Source organism: Lynx canadensis, chromosome B2 (assembly GCF_007474595.2).
Source record: "Lynx canadensis isolate LIC74 chromosome B2, mLynCan4.pri.v2, whole genome shotgun sequence".
Lineage (NCBI taxonomy): Eukaryota > Metazoa > Chordata > Mammalia > Carnivora > Felidae > Lynx > Lynx canadensis.
Genome location: NC_044307.1, coordinates 41,943,851 through 41,957,744, shown reverse-complemented (window position 1 = coordinate 41,957,744; position 13,894 = coordinate 41,943,851). Strand labels below are relative to the sequence as shown.

At 52.4% G+C, this 13,894-nt stretch overlaps 1 protein-coding gene across 1 annotated transcript; it reads right to left on the bottom strand.

Moving 5' to 3' along the window:
- Window positions 1-32: 32 nt before the first annotated feature.
- RSPH9 (radial spoke head component 9) lies at window positions 33-13,169 on the bottom strand. Its single transcript, XM_030315597.1, has 5 exons — window positions 12,381-13,169; window positions 8,878-9,043; window positions 6,520-6,649; window positions 5,915-6,061; window positions 33-322 (listed from the first exon to the last, which is right to left on the bottom strand). Exons 1-5 carry the CDS (start codon window positions 12,797-12,799, stop codon window positions 162-164), a joined length of 1,023 nt encoding a protein of 340 aa, XP_030171457.1. The 5' UTR covers window positions 12,800-13,169; the 3' UTR covers window positions 33-161.
- Between the last annotated feature and the right edge of the window lie 725 nt (window positions 13,170-13,894).

Here is a 13,894-nt window from a genome sequence, read left to right as displayed (position 1 = left end):
TGGGTCTACCAGCGCAGTGGCCTCTCCTCAGAGCCTGGCCACCAGATGAAGGTGGAGGTGTGGAGAAGCAGCAAAACAGAACAGACAGCAAATCCACTGCAATTTTTGAAAATAATGTTCAGACTCTACATAAACCCTCCAGGCTGACACCCCTGCCCCCCCTAGAGCATGAAGGGGAGGTCTATGTTCTTCTCACCGGTACCCACGTAGATGTAGCCACAGTTCTTGGTGCGGGGAGCATGGAAGAAGGTGAGGCCTGGCCAGAGCAGGCTGCGCAGCACCACCAGTGCGTTGCCCCTCTCCATCTGGATGCTCCAGGACCCTGGGAAGAAGCGGGCAGGAGGGGAGACCTTGGCTGCCATGGAGCCAGAGCCCTACCCTGTGTGCAAAGGCCCTAGGCAGCCTGGCCTGGGTGCTAAGGTTCCGCTGGGAAGAGGGAAGACAATTTAATTATCTGGCGCTTTCCTCCTCCTGATTGCCTTGTAGCCATTTTGCTGCTCATTAAAACCACTTCCAGAGGGAGGGCAAAGGAAATGAAAAGAGGTGAAGCACACCCTAGTCCATTTTGTTCCTGTCAGCAAGTCTAGTTAAAGGTTGAGTGGGGGAGGAAGTGGAGTCTGCAGGCCGGGGAGATGGGGCCCAGCTCGGGGAGGCTTTCCCAGGCTTCCTCGCCCTATTTGAGAGGTAGTCACCAGTGGCCTGCAGTCCTGGTGCAGTCTGTCCTCTTAGCCACTTTGCTTTCTCTTCCGCAGCCCCAGAAGCCTCTGCTCCGGGACGGATTAGACCTGACCGGGGACGCACAGAAGTTGGGCTGTTTCGGGCCTCCCAGCTCAATAGCCCTTCCTGGCAGCTGGGAGCCTGGGAGCCATGCTTGGCAGGAGGGGACTTGGGCTGCAGCTGATGAGCCTTTGTGTGTGCTGGGTTCTGCCCTGGATTTTTGCTCCCCAGACAGAAGCGGCCCAGCCCGGGGCTGAGTTGTGCAGCCATGAGGACTTGGCGGGAAGGGCCTGATCCAGCTCCAGAACCAAGGGAGGGAGCCCCTGTGTGGGAGGAAGGAGCCTGGGAAAATCGCCTCTGGATGCAGATCTGGAGCTTCTATTCCCCTGCGCACTGAGGCCTCTCCCCGGCCCAGCCACAGCTCTGCTCCGGGCCCTGCCAGAAAGGCAAATGCTTTGAAGGTTTTGGTGTTGGACCAGCCAGTGATGCACTGAGAGCTGCGCTGAGGCCTTCATCGGCTGCCAGCTCAGCCCGGCTGCTTGGCTCCCACCACCCCAGCTTCCCACAGGCCTCCTCCAGCCACGGCCCACCCTGGTCACTCCACACCCAACAGCCTCACGGCTCAGTCCGCACCCACCAGGGGCCACCCTGTGTCTGACAGACCTGGCCACCGGGAGCCCCTGGGCCCAATGGCGGCTCAACCCCGCTCAGGGGGCCATCACCTTCCCCAGGTCAAAGCCAGAGCTTCCCCGGGTGCATGTAGGTCAGCTGGCACAGGCCTGCTCAGGAGAGGCCGCCGGCTCAGAGCCCAGCTGAGCACTGCAGCAGCCTGCGCCAGGTGCCACCGCCCCTTCAGGAGAAGGTGAAGTAGGAGCCACAGTGTGGGCTTCACTCCACTCCCCCAAGCCCACACGGTGCTGGCCAGCGGCGTCGAGAAGGAAGAGGGCCCCTGGGTTACCAGCCCCGACTGGGGCACTGGCTGGCCAGAAAAGGGGGTAGTAGTTCCCCTAGCTCCTACAACTTTCCTGTCTGGGCACCTGAGGTTCTCTGCCTCCCAGACCTGCCCTCAGAGTTCGAGAGGCCCTAGCCTGCTGCTTTCCCAGTCACTCATTACAGAAAACAGGTTGCCTGAGGGTAATGAGAGCAAGGGTGTGACAGAACAGAGTGTCCCAGTGCACCGTATTCAGCTTTTGGCCAGAAGCACAGACCCCAGGAAGGTACGTTCCCTAACCACCCCCCCCACCCAATCCAGTCACACACAGTACCCAGAGCATCATCTGGGGACAGTCCCTGCCCTTGGAGCCCACAGTCCCACAGCTTTCTTGAACTGAAAAGGGTCAGGCTCTGCCTCACTTGTCTCTGTCCACCCAGGAGGGCAGCTTACAGCCTGCCTGAGCCAAATGCCCTGGAGAAATGAAATCCTGGAGTCCCCCAGCCTAGACTGCTCTCAGTTCACAGTTGCCAGCCCTTTGACACACCCTGGCAGGGGCCGGCTCCTGACCTTCCCTTGCACAAGGCTGCCCACCTACAGTTTGGCCCCCTACCTCCTGCTCCCCAGTAGATGAAGCGTCCCCACCCCCACCAAGAGCAAGGGGAAAGATGGCAGGGATGCTAGAGAAATGCAGTGCCCCCACTGGGGTAAGGGGGCAGTGCCAAGCAGGGTGCTGATGGAGAACGGAAGTGGCGTGTGAGGGCCCGGCCAGCCAACAGCACTGCCTCCCTCCCTCCCTTGCATTCCTGTCACACTCCTGTCCTCCTTGTCCCTGGCTCAGCTGGTCGCCCAGGAAACACAGACTCTCAACGTGCCAGGAGTCACGTAGCGTCTACCTGGAGAGCCAGGCACTTGCTGTCACCTTCACCCACTTTTATTGCAAATGCTGGAAAGGCTGGACCCAGCCACTGCCACCATGTCCTCTCAGACTCCAAAGGAAGCAGCCTCCTACGGTCCTGGTCTCTCCCAAGTCCCCAAAACGCACGTCCTGCTCCCTGGCAGCCAGCCAGTCCTCTACAAGCTGTTTTTTGAGGATGTGTTGGGGGGCAAGTTAGTAAATCAGGAATGGAGCCTCTTGGCAGGAAGTCCTCCTGGGTTGCCCCAGGGTCAGGGGTCTCACTTTGCTAGTGGAAGCCTCAGTCTAGGGTACGTGTCATAATTACATTCTCCTGCCCTCCTGGAAAAAAGGGTAGCAAAGCTCTGAGATTACATTTGAGGGGGAGGGGGGGCCAGACTAGGGAACAGGGCTCTCCAGCCACAGCAGATGGTTTTAAACTTTCTCCTCAAATCAGCCCCACACTTCTCACAAACACAGAAATAGCCATGGGTCCCTTTTCTCAGAGCAGCCGCTCCCCCCACACCAGGGCCACAAGTTATGGGCAAGCCCCCTGGTCCAGAAGCACCCGTCAGCCAGGCTTCCAAGGGACTGGGTGGAAGGAGCCACCTGCACACACACCCCCAAGAGAAAGCTGATCTGGGCACTGTGTTCCTCACCTGTCTGCAGCATTCCTGATTCCTGTCCCCTGCCTCCTCCCCAACCAAGGCCACATTTGAAAGGTAGTTCTCCTGGCAGGCAGGCATCTTGCTGCCCTCTGCTGCCTGAACTGGGCGTTGCTGCCTGGCTCACAAGTGCTGGAGCCCAAGCGGTCCGGCACCCGGCAGTTTCCTGAGATCTGTGGGCTCCAGCCTTCAAGTGGGGTAAGGAGAGGAGCCCTGCTCCCTAGGGCACCGGTGACCTTTTGTGTGAGGCACCTTCTATTTTACATTTTCACTACCCATCCAGTTTCATTTGATCTTTCAAAACTCTGCGAGGCAAAGACGGTGTCGTCTTGGTCACAACAGCATCCTGCAGCCTGGCACACGGCACCTGCTCAGTGGCTATCTGCTCAGTGAAAGGTTAAGGAGCACTGAACGGCAGAGTGCTGCCGAGAAGTCTGGCCTGACCTGGTGCTCCATCTGTCCCACCTGACTGCAGCCCAAGTTCCGAGAACTCTCGGCTGCTGCCCTTCATGCACAAGGAAGAAGGCTGCCCCCAGAGCTACCCACTCCCACAAAACTCTGCAGACCCCAGGGCACAGCAGGACAGCCAGGGAGGGTAGTGGTGGCACCAGGCAACGTCCCTACCTCCCCATCCTCTCTTCAGCCAGGGCTTGCCCAGGAACAAGCTGCTGAGCTGGCCCTACCTCCACAGGCACAGAGAGCAGGAGTCCTGGGGACAGGCCCAACCTAAACCATACCTGCTAACAGGTGACAGAGTTCCCTAAACAGTCACCTCAGTCCCAGAAAGGAAACTGATCCTACCTGGGCAGAAAGCGACTGCCCAAATCCATTCCTCCAGCCAGTGCTGACGTCCCAGGGAAGAACTCCTGGGCCCCACTTAGCAGCCAGGCCCTGTGGCCAATATCTGCTTTGCAGACAGCCTCCCAGCACCCTCTCCTCCCTCCCTGGCAGGTAAGGGAGTCTGGGAGCAAAATCAGAGTGTCTGCTTTTCCCCTGACCCCCCACACTTCCACCCCCCACACCATGGGCCCCTTTCTAAGCTCCGGGAGGTTTGACTCGGGTACCCCCGTGTGGCAGCGGCCAGAGTGGCCATTCCTTGCTGGCAGCCCTTACCCACTTGGGACCATCACTGGCCCCTGGGGTGCTTCAGTAGCCATGAAATGGCCTCCAGATCCTTGTGTGGCCCTATTTCATCCCTCCATGCACCAGTGCCTTATTGTCACAGACCTGTTCACGAGCCGCTGGCAGCTCCTGCCACCTTGCCCTAGGCCTCCTACCCCTTGGCCTTCTCGATCCTCCCTGGCCTGCCCCAGCTCCCCTCTAAGGCCTTTTTGCCGCTCAAAATAGCACTAATAGAATTCCTGATTTTCATTTGAGTCCCTACTGTGTGTGAGGCACTGCTATAAGCATTTTGTGTGCGCACTAACTCAGTTCTCACGACAACCCAATGAGGTAGAAAAGGTCAGTATTCCCTTGGGGGAATGAGGAAATGGAGGCACGGGGAGACTGAGGAGCTTGCCCGAGATTACACAGCGAGTAAGTGGCAGATTCGGAATCCCAGCCCAGAGCCCTTGCCTCTGCCATCCCGCTCTCACCCTGACTGGGAGTGGCCGTGGCTCCTCAGAAGTGTTTCCCCTGTGTGGTGGGCGTGGGTGTTGTCCTGCTGTTCCCACTACCTGCTTAGAAGGAAACACTAATCTACTTGACCCCACAGTTCATGCCAGAGGCCTGGAGTCTAAGGCTCTAACATTTGCTGTGTCGTGGACTTTAGCCCTGTTTCTTCACCTGTAAAATGGGGATAACAACGGTCTCTACCTCCCAGGTTGGCTGTGATGATAAGGGATGGAGAGGGCTGAGTGTAACGCCTGGCACACAAGTAGTGCCATTGCTTTTATGCGTCATCATTGCTATCCTTATCGCTGTCCCTAGCGTTGCCATCATCAACAGCAGGTCCCTCCGGTTGGAGAAACACCAAACACGGGGAGGAAAAGAGGCAGGGGTGCTGCATCAGCACCTTGAGTCTGGCCCCCAGTTGCCCAGAGCCTGGCAACTGTCTTGGGCTAGGGCATCTGAGCAAGAGCGTCTTCCCAGGGCTTGTGAAGCTCAGAGGAAGGAAATGGGGTCTCTGTGACCCCATCCCCCAAACTCTGGGTGTGTGCCTGGGCCAGGTGGGCCCAGAAGAACGGGAAGACCTCGGAGGCTGCATGTCTTAAGATTAAAAAGTACCACACACATAGCAGGAAGCAAATGTACAGAACTCATTTCCTTAGCAGGTGGTTTGCCCTTCGGTCGGTCAGCAGCCACTCACGGAGCACCAGCTATGTGACAAGCACCGGATCTAACCGCAGAACTTACAACGGAGATGGATGTGTGGCTGGTATTTTCAGGGATCTTTTCAGAGATGGTTGGGGGAGGATTCTCAACCTGCCTCCTTCAAGACCAATAATGGAAATCAGAAGAGGCACCGAGGGACTTCCTTTCTGTGGAAGACAGTACTTCCTTTTGTCTGCAGACACGTACCGTCTGTTTATTATGAGCTGAGCCTGTATTGGGCCCTGGGGAAGCCCCCACCCTCAAGGACCTCCAGTGAGCCACCCGTTCCCACTCGGGCCCTTGGTTCCAATCTCAGAGGAGAATGGCAGATAGCATGGCCCACTGCTCTGACCTGGGGGCGGACCCAATGTCCTCAAGGTAATGGGCTATTACCTTTGGGGATGTCATGCTCTAAGGAGTCCATGAAGTCCAGGGAGGGATCCAGGTCAGCCTTCTCAAGCAAGGTCTTGTTCTTCAGCTGAACAGGCTCCCTGAAGTGGAAGTAGGAACTGAGCTTCTTGGCTTCAGACAAGGAGAGTCCTAAAAGAAGGTGGTATGGTCAGCCCCAAACCACACAGCACCCCCTTTCTCCATGCACAGGGACCACATGGAGGGGCCTGCAAACGACTCAGTCAGAGACTGACCGAGAACTAAAGGGAGAAAAAGGAGTAGTGTTCTGTCAGCCAAAGCTTGCCCCAGGCCCTGCAATGAGGAGAGATCAAAGAGGAAGAAGGTAGGAAAGGCAGGGAGCCCAGACCCACGCAAAGCCTGGGACCCAGGTAGGAGAACCCTCAGGCAGAAAAGAGTGGGGTCCAGTGACTGGGCAGCCCATGCCAACCACCGATGCCAGGCCATTGGGCACATCTTTCCAAGTGATATGGCCACAGCTGTTCTTTCTCTGAGGAAGTGAACAGTTTCCCCAGAATTCTCAGAATGTATCCGACTATGCTTGGAAAGAGATGCTTTCCTGCCCTTGAGAGGGGCCCTGGAGAACTCACCTTCAAAAGTCCGATTGACATGGATAGGTCCAAAAGGGGTCTTAAAAAGGGCTCCTCGGGGGATGATAGCCACAGCCTTGTCAATCTGGTCGATGATAGACACCAAGCGGGTCTCTTCCTTGATTTGGACCTAAGGAGACGGGATGAGCCATCCTGCCAGAGTACTGTGCCCACTCACCACTGGCGCAAAGGCCCTCTGTATGACCATCTGACCTGGGTCACCACAGTGTAATGCCAATTCCATGGAAAATCATGCTGGGCAAGCCCTCGCCTTCCCTCCGCTCAAGATTTTCTTCCGTTCTTCCTTCCTTCCCTCCCTACCTCTTTTTTAAATTGTTAATACAGACTGATCGTGCAATATTTAAAACTACTATAAAAAAGTAGTCTCTCTTGCCCCATCCCTAGCCCCCCAACTGCCTTCACTGGAGACAACCACCATTAACAGCTTCTTATATTCTCTTCCAGAAACATATCATATTTAAATGTTCTTATTTTGCCTTTTTAAAATACAAAAGCAATCATGCTTGTTGTAGAATATTAGGTAATACAGAAATCAGTAATTAAATACTTAAAGGAGGGGTGCCTGACTGGCTCAGTCGTTAACCAGCCAACTCTTGGTTTCTTTTGGCTCAGTTCATGATCTTGTGGTTCATGAGTTCAAACCCCACATCAGACTCTGGGCTGATGGTGCAGAGCCTGCTTGGGATTCTCTCTCTCCCTCTCTCTGTGCCCCTCCCAACTCTCTCTCTTCTCTCTCTCAAAATAACAAACTTTAAAAAATAAATAAAATACTTGAATTAAAACCACTTAAAATCCCACCTCCTAAAGAGAATCACTAATAACATATTGGTATATTTCCATATATATATATATATATATATATATATATATATATTTATATAAAACAAAATTAGAGTCACAGTTCATATTGTTTCAGATCCTGCTCTTTAACATTATTTCTCAAGCATCACCTCATATTATAACATTTTTATGCAGATGAAATTTGGTTACAATCAATATCAAGGGTCACCCTGAATAAAAGGACTTCATAGAGGTGTCTGTGGGAAAAGCAGCACTTGACAGGGAAAATGTGTCACCAGGGACCCTGAGAGTCACTCAGCCACCTATTTCCCATGAGCTGCCAACAAGAAATTTTATAAATTAGATAGAAACTAAGACTCAGTATGTGGCCAGGCCAGGGGCTTCAACTGTGTCACCTCATGTAATATGCACAAGCCTACAAAGTAGTTATAATTATCCCAATTTTACAGGAATAAGACTCAGGGGGGTTAAGTTTGTCAGGGGGAAAGGGGAAGAGGAGTGGGGATGCCAGGTGAGGCATCACAGGCCTAGACCTAGACTTTTGGTATCATCCAGGTTCAAGGGCAAAGACTGTGTTTTGAATTCCAGGTTTGTCGAGTTTCAATATGTTGAGCTCCTTATGTTTTGACCTAGCAATTCCATTTGTAGGAATTGAACCTTCAGACAGCGTGCACATAAAATGGAAATGACGTTATGTACAAGGTCATTCACTGTGCCCCTGCTTGTCAGAGCTAAAACTTGGAGACCTGCATTTCATGAATAAGACTCGTGAAATTTGGTACATTCATGCAATGGTAAAAAGAATGGGGAGGCTCTTTAGAGCACTGACATAGAAAGACCCCCAAAATATATTAGGTAAAAAAAAAAAAAAAGCAAGGTGCAGAGCTGTGTTCATAATATGCTGCCACTTGTTTTCTCTTAAGATAAACAGAGAATATGTAGAGGTAAGGTATTTGCCGAGGCTTGCATTTGCATAAAGTGTCTCGGAAGTTGAGCTTCTGAAACTTTAATGTGTATTCGAATCCCCTCGGAATGTGTTAAAATTCAGATCCTGATCCCAGCCCAAGATTGTACATTCCTAACTCGCAGGGCATGGTGATGCTTCTGATCCAGACTGCAATTTGTGTAGCAAGATTTGGACACGCGTGCACATACACATACAATGGTTACATTGATGCCCCCCCCCTCCCAGAATGTGGGCCTGGGTGACCGGTAGACAGGGATGAGAGGGACATTTTCGCTAAATTCCTTTTTGTGTCTTTGAATTTCGAGCCATGTGGATATATTATCTAGAAAAATAAAAACATATAAAAAGATACAAGAGGCTGTGCACATCCCAGTGCCCCAGAGCACAACACAGACCCCCCCTCTCCCCGCCCCTGCCCAGAGCCAGGTGGCTGACAGAGTGGCTCATCCACTCTCCCCCGTGTCGCTCAGGAGCTGAGTGGGGTTATGCTGATGCCCCCACAATTTCTATTGGGCTGGGGTTTGGATAGCCCAGGCTTTCTTTGTCCTCCTCCTCTTGTCTTCACTTACCACCACTTCCTCTTCAAAGACCTTTCCGCCCTCGTTTATCTTCTGCAGCTCAGTGTGTTCATACTCATGTGAGGGGTCCCCCATGAAGCGGCCCTTCACCACAGACGTCTGTGCCATCATCTCCTCCGTGGCAGGGGGCAAGAGGCTCCACTCCATGCAGTTCAGGCTGCCAACAACATCCCCACGGACCTGGTTCCCAACTACCCCTCTCACTCAGGCTTCCTGCCACTGCCCCTTCTCTTGAGGGATGAAGCTCAAGAAAAGAGTCAGTCACAGCTCTCCCCTTGGAAGGTGTACCCCACCCCCACATGTGATGCAAATTCCATTTTATTTTGTAAAAGTTCACAAAAGCTTCATGTATGCCAAAATTCCAAGAACTTCTTCCTAGATATCTGTACTGTGAGATTCCTGATGAGTTTCTAGAACCTCAATTACAGGCAACTCCGCTTTGCTGAACCCCAAATTCATGCTCAGCCTGCCTGCTGAACCAACAGCATGGCCGTCTTCCCGCATTTCTCAGGGAAGCCAGCTCAGGCCGCAGGGCCCATCCTCTGAGGTCTCCAGCGCTGACCAGCCAGATGCTTCTTTCCCCTCCCACCAGGAGAGGGCATCCTCCCCTCCACTCTAACCCACTTGGCCTGTGTCGCAGGCTGCTCATCTTTCTGCCCTTCCCTCTCTGCTGGCTCCTTTCTCGACATCAAAACTTCTCAGCTTCCCAAATCAACACCCCCCAAGTCCATGGCCTGCTAAAAAATATCCTCTTCCTGTCCCCCTCTCCTCTCTCTCCAGCTCTGAATAATAATCTCAGAACAGGGGTGCCTGGCTGGCTCAGTCCGTAGAGTATATGCTACTTGATGTCAGAGTCATGAGTTCAAGCCCCACATTGGATGGGAGGCCTACTTTAAAAAAAAAAACAAAAACAAAAACAAAAAACAAAAAACACCTCAGGGGCACGTTGGTGGCTCAGCCGGTTGAGCATCTGACTCCTATTTTTGGCTTAGGTCATGATCCTGGGGTTGTGGGATTCAGTCTACTTGGGATTCTTTCTTTCTCCCTCTGCCCCTCTCCCCCATGCTCGCTCTCTAAATAAATATCCCATAACAACTTGCTCTGTGAAAGCCTTTCTTCCCCTCCCCTTCACTCTGCCCACTACATGGTCATTTCTGCCCCCACCATCCCAAAAAATGGCTTAGGAGGTCATTCATGGGACTTAAAAACCAACAAATGCATTCCATTTCTGTTTCCTTTGACATCTCCCTTCTCCCTCCTTCACTGCCCTAAATATTCCCAGGGATCTATTCTTGCTCCTCTTTTTCTCTCTGCAGGCTGGCCCACCTGACTCTTAAGAGACTTAGGTACTGTCTAGTTGGTATCCAGAATCCAACCACCTCTTACCACTCCACTATTCCCCACTGGTCCAAGTCCCTATCTACTCTTACCTAGATATTACAGTAGCCTCCTAACTGGTCTCCCCAATTCCATGTCTGCTCCCCTTTCAGTCTCATTCCCACCCAACTGCTAGATCATGTCTCTGTGCACAAGCTTCCCACACTTCCCATGAAGCCCACTGCTTGCAATGCCCACAAAGCCCTGCAAGATTGTCCTCGGTCCCTTACCTCTCTGACCTCATGTCTTACAATGCTCCTGCTCACTTACTCCTCTCCAGCCGCACTAGCTTCTATGGGGTTCCACCAACACTAAACACACATCTGCCTTGAGCCCTTTTCACTTGCCTGGAATTCCCTTCCTTCAGATAAACACATAGCTCACTTTCTCAGTTGCTTCAGGCCTCTTCACAAATGTTACCTTATCAGAGAGACTGTCTCTGACCGCCCTATTTAAAACAGTACCCCATCCTGTATTCTCTATCCCTCTCGGCACTGCGCACCAGCAGACATGCAATGTATGTGTGTTTATATATTGTTTCTCACACACACACACACACACACACACTATAATGTAAACTCTATAGAGGCAAGGACTTTGTCTCATTTACTACTGAATTCCTGGTGCCTAGATCAATGCCTGGCACATAGTAGGTGCTGAAGAGATAAAATCTTATGGAACAAAATGAGTCCCAAATCTTTATCTTCAGTCCAGATTTTTTTATCTGGACTTCAGCTTTGTACTTTAATGTGCCTCCTTATGACCCTGCTCCCCAGTCACCTCATATCAAGTTCACTGGGGCTTCCCTCGTCCTACTTCTGGATTTCTGTCCCTGCGGGTGGCACCAGCACTTACCCAACTGCCTTAGCTGGAAGGAGGGTCAACCTTGACCTCTTCTTCACCTGCCCCATTCAGACCCAAGTCCTGACAGTGCTACCGTCTACATCTTTCCCACCCATCTCCTCCCCTATTCTCTCAGCTACCTCTTCCTTTCAGTCTCCTTCATCCAGACACTGCAACACACTCCTGAATGCTCACCCACTTCCAGGCTGGCATGCCCACTCAGATATAAACAGGCTCTTGTTGCTTAAGGCCCCTCAATGGCTCCCCATAGCCTACAAACAAAGTTCAACCACCCCCTCCCCGAGCCTCTCCATCCAGTCTGCATAAACACCCTTGCCCGCCACTATCATGTTTACCTACCTGCTGTTCTCCCAAACACTCCAAGTCCATTGCAGCCAAGATTGCAGAACCATTCCCTCTAACTGGCATGCCTTCCCCTCACACCTTCCTGAGGAACTCATCAGCTTTCAGATCTCAACAGATCTCTTACTCCCTTAGCAGTCTTATTTAATTGCTCTCTAGAAGGCCTTGGTCCCCCTTTGTATACATTTCTGTTCAGGTGTTAACACACTTTGCTGTAATTGCAGGGTTATGTGTCAGTCTTCCTTCCCAGGATGTGAATAACTTGGAGACTGGTGAGACTTGGCCATCTTTGTAACCCTGTCTACACAGAACGCATCCAATCAATGTTGCATTGACACACGACAGATACATGAAGTCTCCCAACTCCCTGCGGCCTGAAAGGGTTGTTTTGTAAGGTGGTGAGCTTCCCAGCATCGCTGCGGGTAGTCAAGACTGGCAGGATGGCCCTGTATGGTAGCGTCCAGTGAATTTTCCCGTTTGATATCCCTCTTCTACTATTCTGCATTGGTTCTCTACTTCCTAGACTGCCTCCTTTTGTGAGCCAACTCCTACTCCACCAAAGATGCTCCTGCATCCCCTTCTAAACAGCACCTCATTACCCTCCAGGGCTTCTAACCCTTTCCAAACTGCCCTCAATACCAGGACGTACCTAGCGTCCACTCCAGGTCTCCATTGTCCAGGAACTTTCACCTTGCTCTGCCTACGTTCTTAGCCCGGCCTCTGTTATAAACCCACCAGCCTCCAAATTGTTCTCCTCTCCCTGTCCCGCCCCTGCTCTGCGCTGTTCTCATGCCCCCCACCCCCACCCCACCTTGCCCTATAGGCCTCGCTCCTTTCGATTCCATCCACACCCACCCCATCCCAACCTCCTAGTGGCGCCCCCTTCAGTAGCCCGGGGCCTCTGGCTCCACCTGTAGAGGGTCTTGCGTGGTGCGAGCTGGTCCTCACTCAGGCCCTGCGCGATGTAGTAATCGGCGACAAGGCCGAGGATGCGGCCCCAGAAGAGGACCCGATCATAGCGGTAGTCGCGTTTCACCAGCAGGAGAGAGGTAAGTAGAGAGGCCCGACGGTCCGGGCTGAGGCCCTGCCCACTGCCGGACGCCAGCTCCAGCGACAGCAGGAGGTTCTCTGCGTCCATCGTGCCCAAGGCTCGGCTCAACGCCTGCCAGGTTGCTAGGAGAAGCTGTCTCCATGGAGACCAAAGCCCTGCCCTCCGTAGGGCAGTAAGGATTCCACTCACCGCCTGTGGGCCCCGCCCTCTTAGAGCCTCAGGCCAGCCCTGCTCCCCACCCAGCCCTTCAGAAAAGCTGGGTCGCACACTAGCTCCCATACTTTCCTTCTTGCATTGGGGACCTCATGTGTTCAGCTGTGACAGTAATGGCGTAGTTTCCCCTAACATAGGTAGGCTACGGTGTGGGATTGAAGGTCCCCAGTTCCATAGATATTTTTGCCTTTCCCTGACCCCTTCAAATAGTTGACATTTATTGAGTCCTCATTCTATATGGAATGGGGGCTCGGGAAGAAAACAGAACAGTGACATTAGCCGTGTTATTTCACTCCAGTTGTGTCCCTTCTTAGCCTCAGAATTGTGTAAAGAATTTGTGATCCTCCTGGCTCTAAAAGTCTAAGAATCTGGAGCACCTACGTGGCTCAGTGGGTTAAGCACCCAACTCTTGATTTCCACTCAGGTCATGATCTCGCAGTTTGTGAGTTCAAGCCCCCCATTCCGCTCAGTGCTCACAGCACAGAGCCTATTTTGGATCCTCTGTCTCCCGCTTTCTGCCCCTCCCCTGTGCATGCTCTCTCCCTCAAAAATAAACAAACATTGAAATAATAAAAAAGTCTAGGGATCTAAGATAATTAATCCCCCTGCCCCCACCCCCAAGCCCTACAGAATGGGGTCCATCGTTCCACTCTTCAGTCTTCATGAGATGTCTATTTACTCCTTCCATAGGACTATTCCACCCAAGTGACAAATGGAAACCTAGGCACTGGGGCAAGGTACAGAGCTACGCCTTGGGAAAACAGGATGTGAAGAGAAATACAAAAAGGATGACATTTACAAAAGGATGACATCACTTGCCACCTACATTTAGCTATCTCGGGCACCACAACAGTTGCCTTTAGGCCCAAATGGTAGCAACACATGAAAGGCCAGAACCCCACTGCAGCTGGGGCTCTTCACTCCCTGGGCTAGAGAGACTACTTCACACCCACCTCTGGAGTCCCCAGCCAAGGTCAAACAGATGAACAGATGCCTACAGCAAGCTTGTTGTCAGGGAAGGAGATTGGACTTGTTAATATTAACTGATCTCATTTCTGGATTCCTTTGGAGAGGACTCATGGAATTAGAATGACCTGAGCCCCAGTGCCAAGCCAAGAGAGAAATAAGTGTCTAAATTACCCAGATAATTACTTTGTTTTG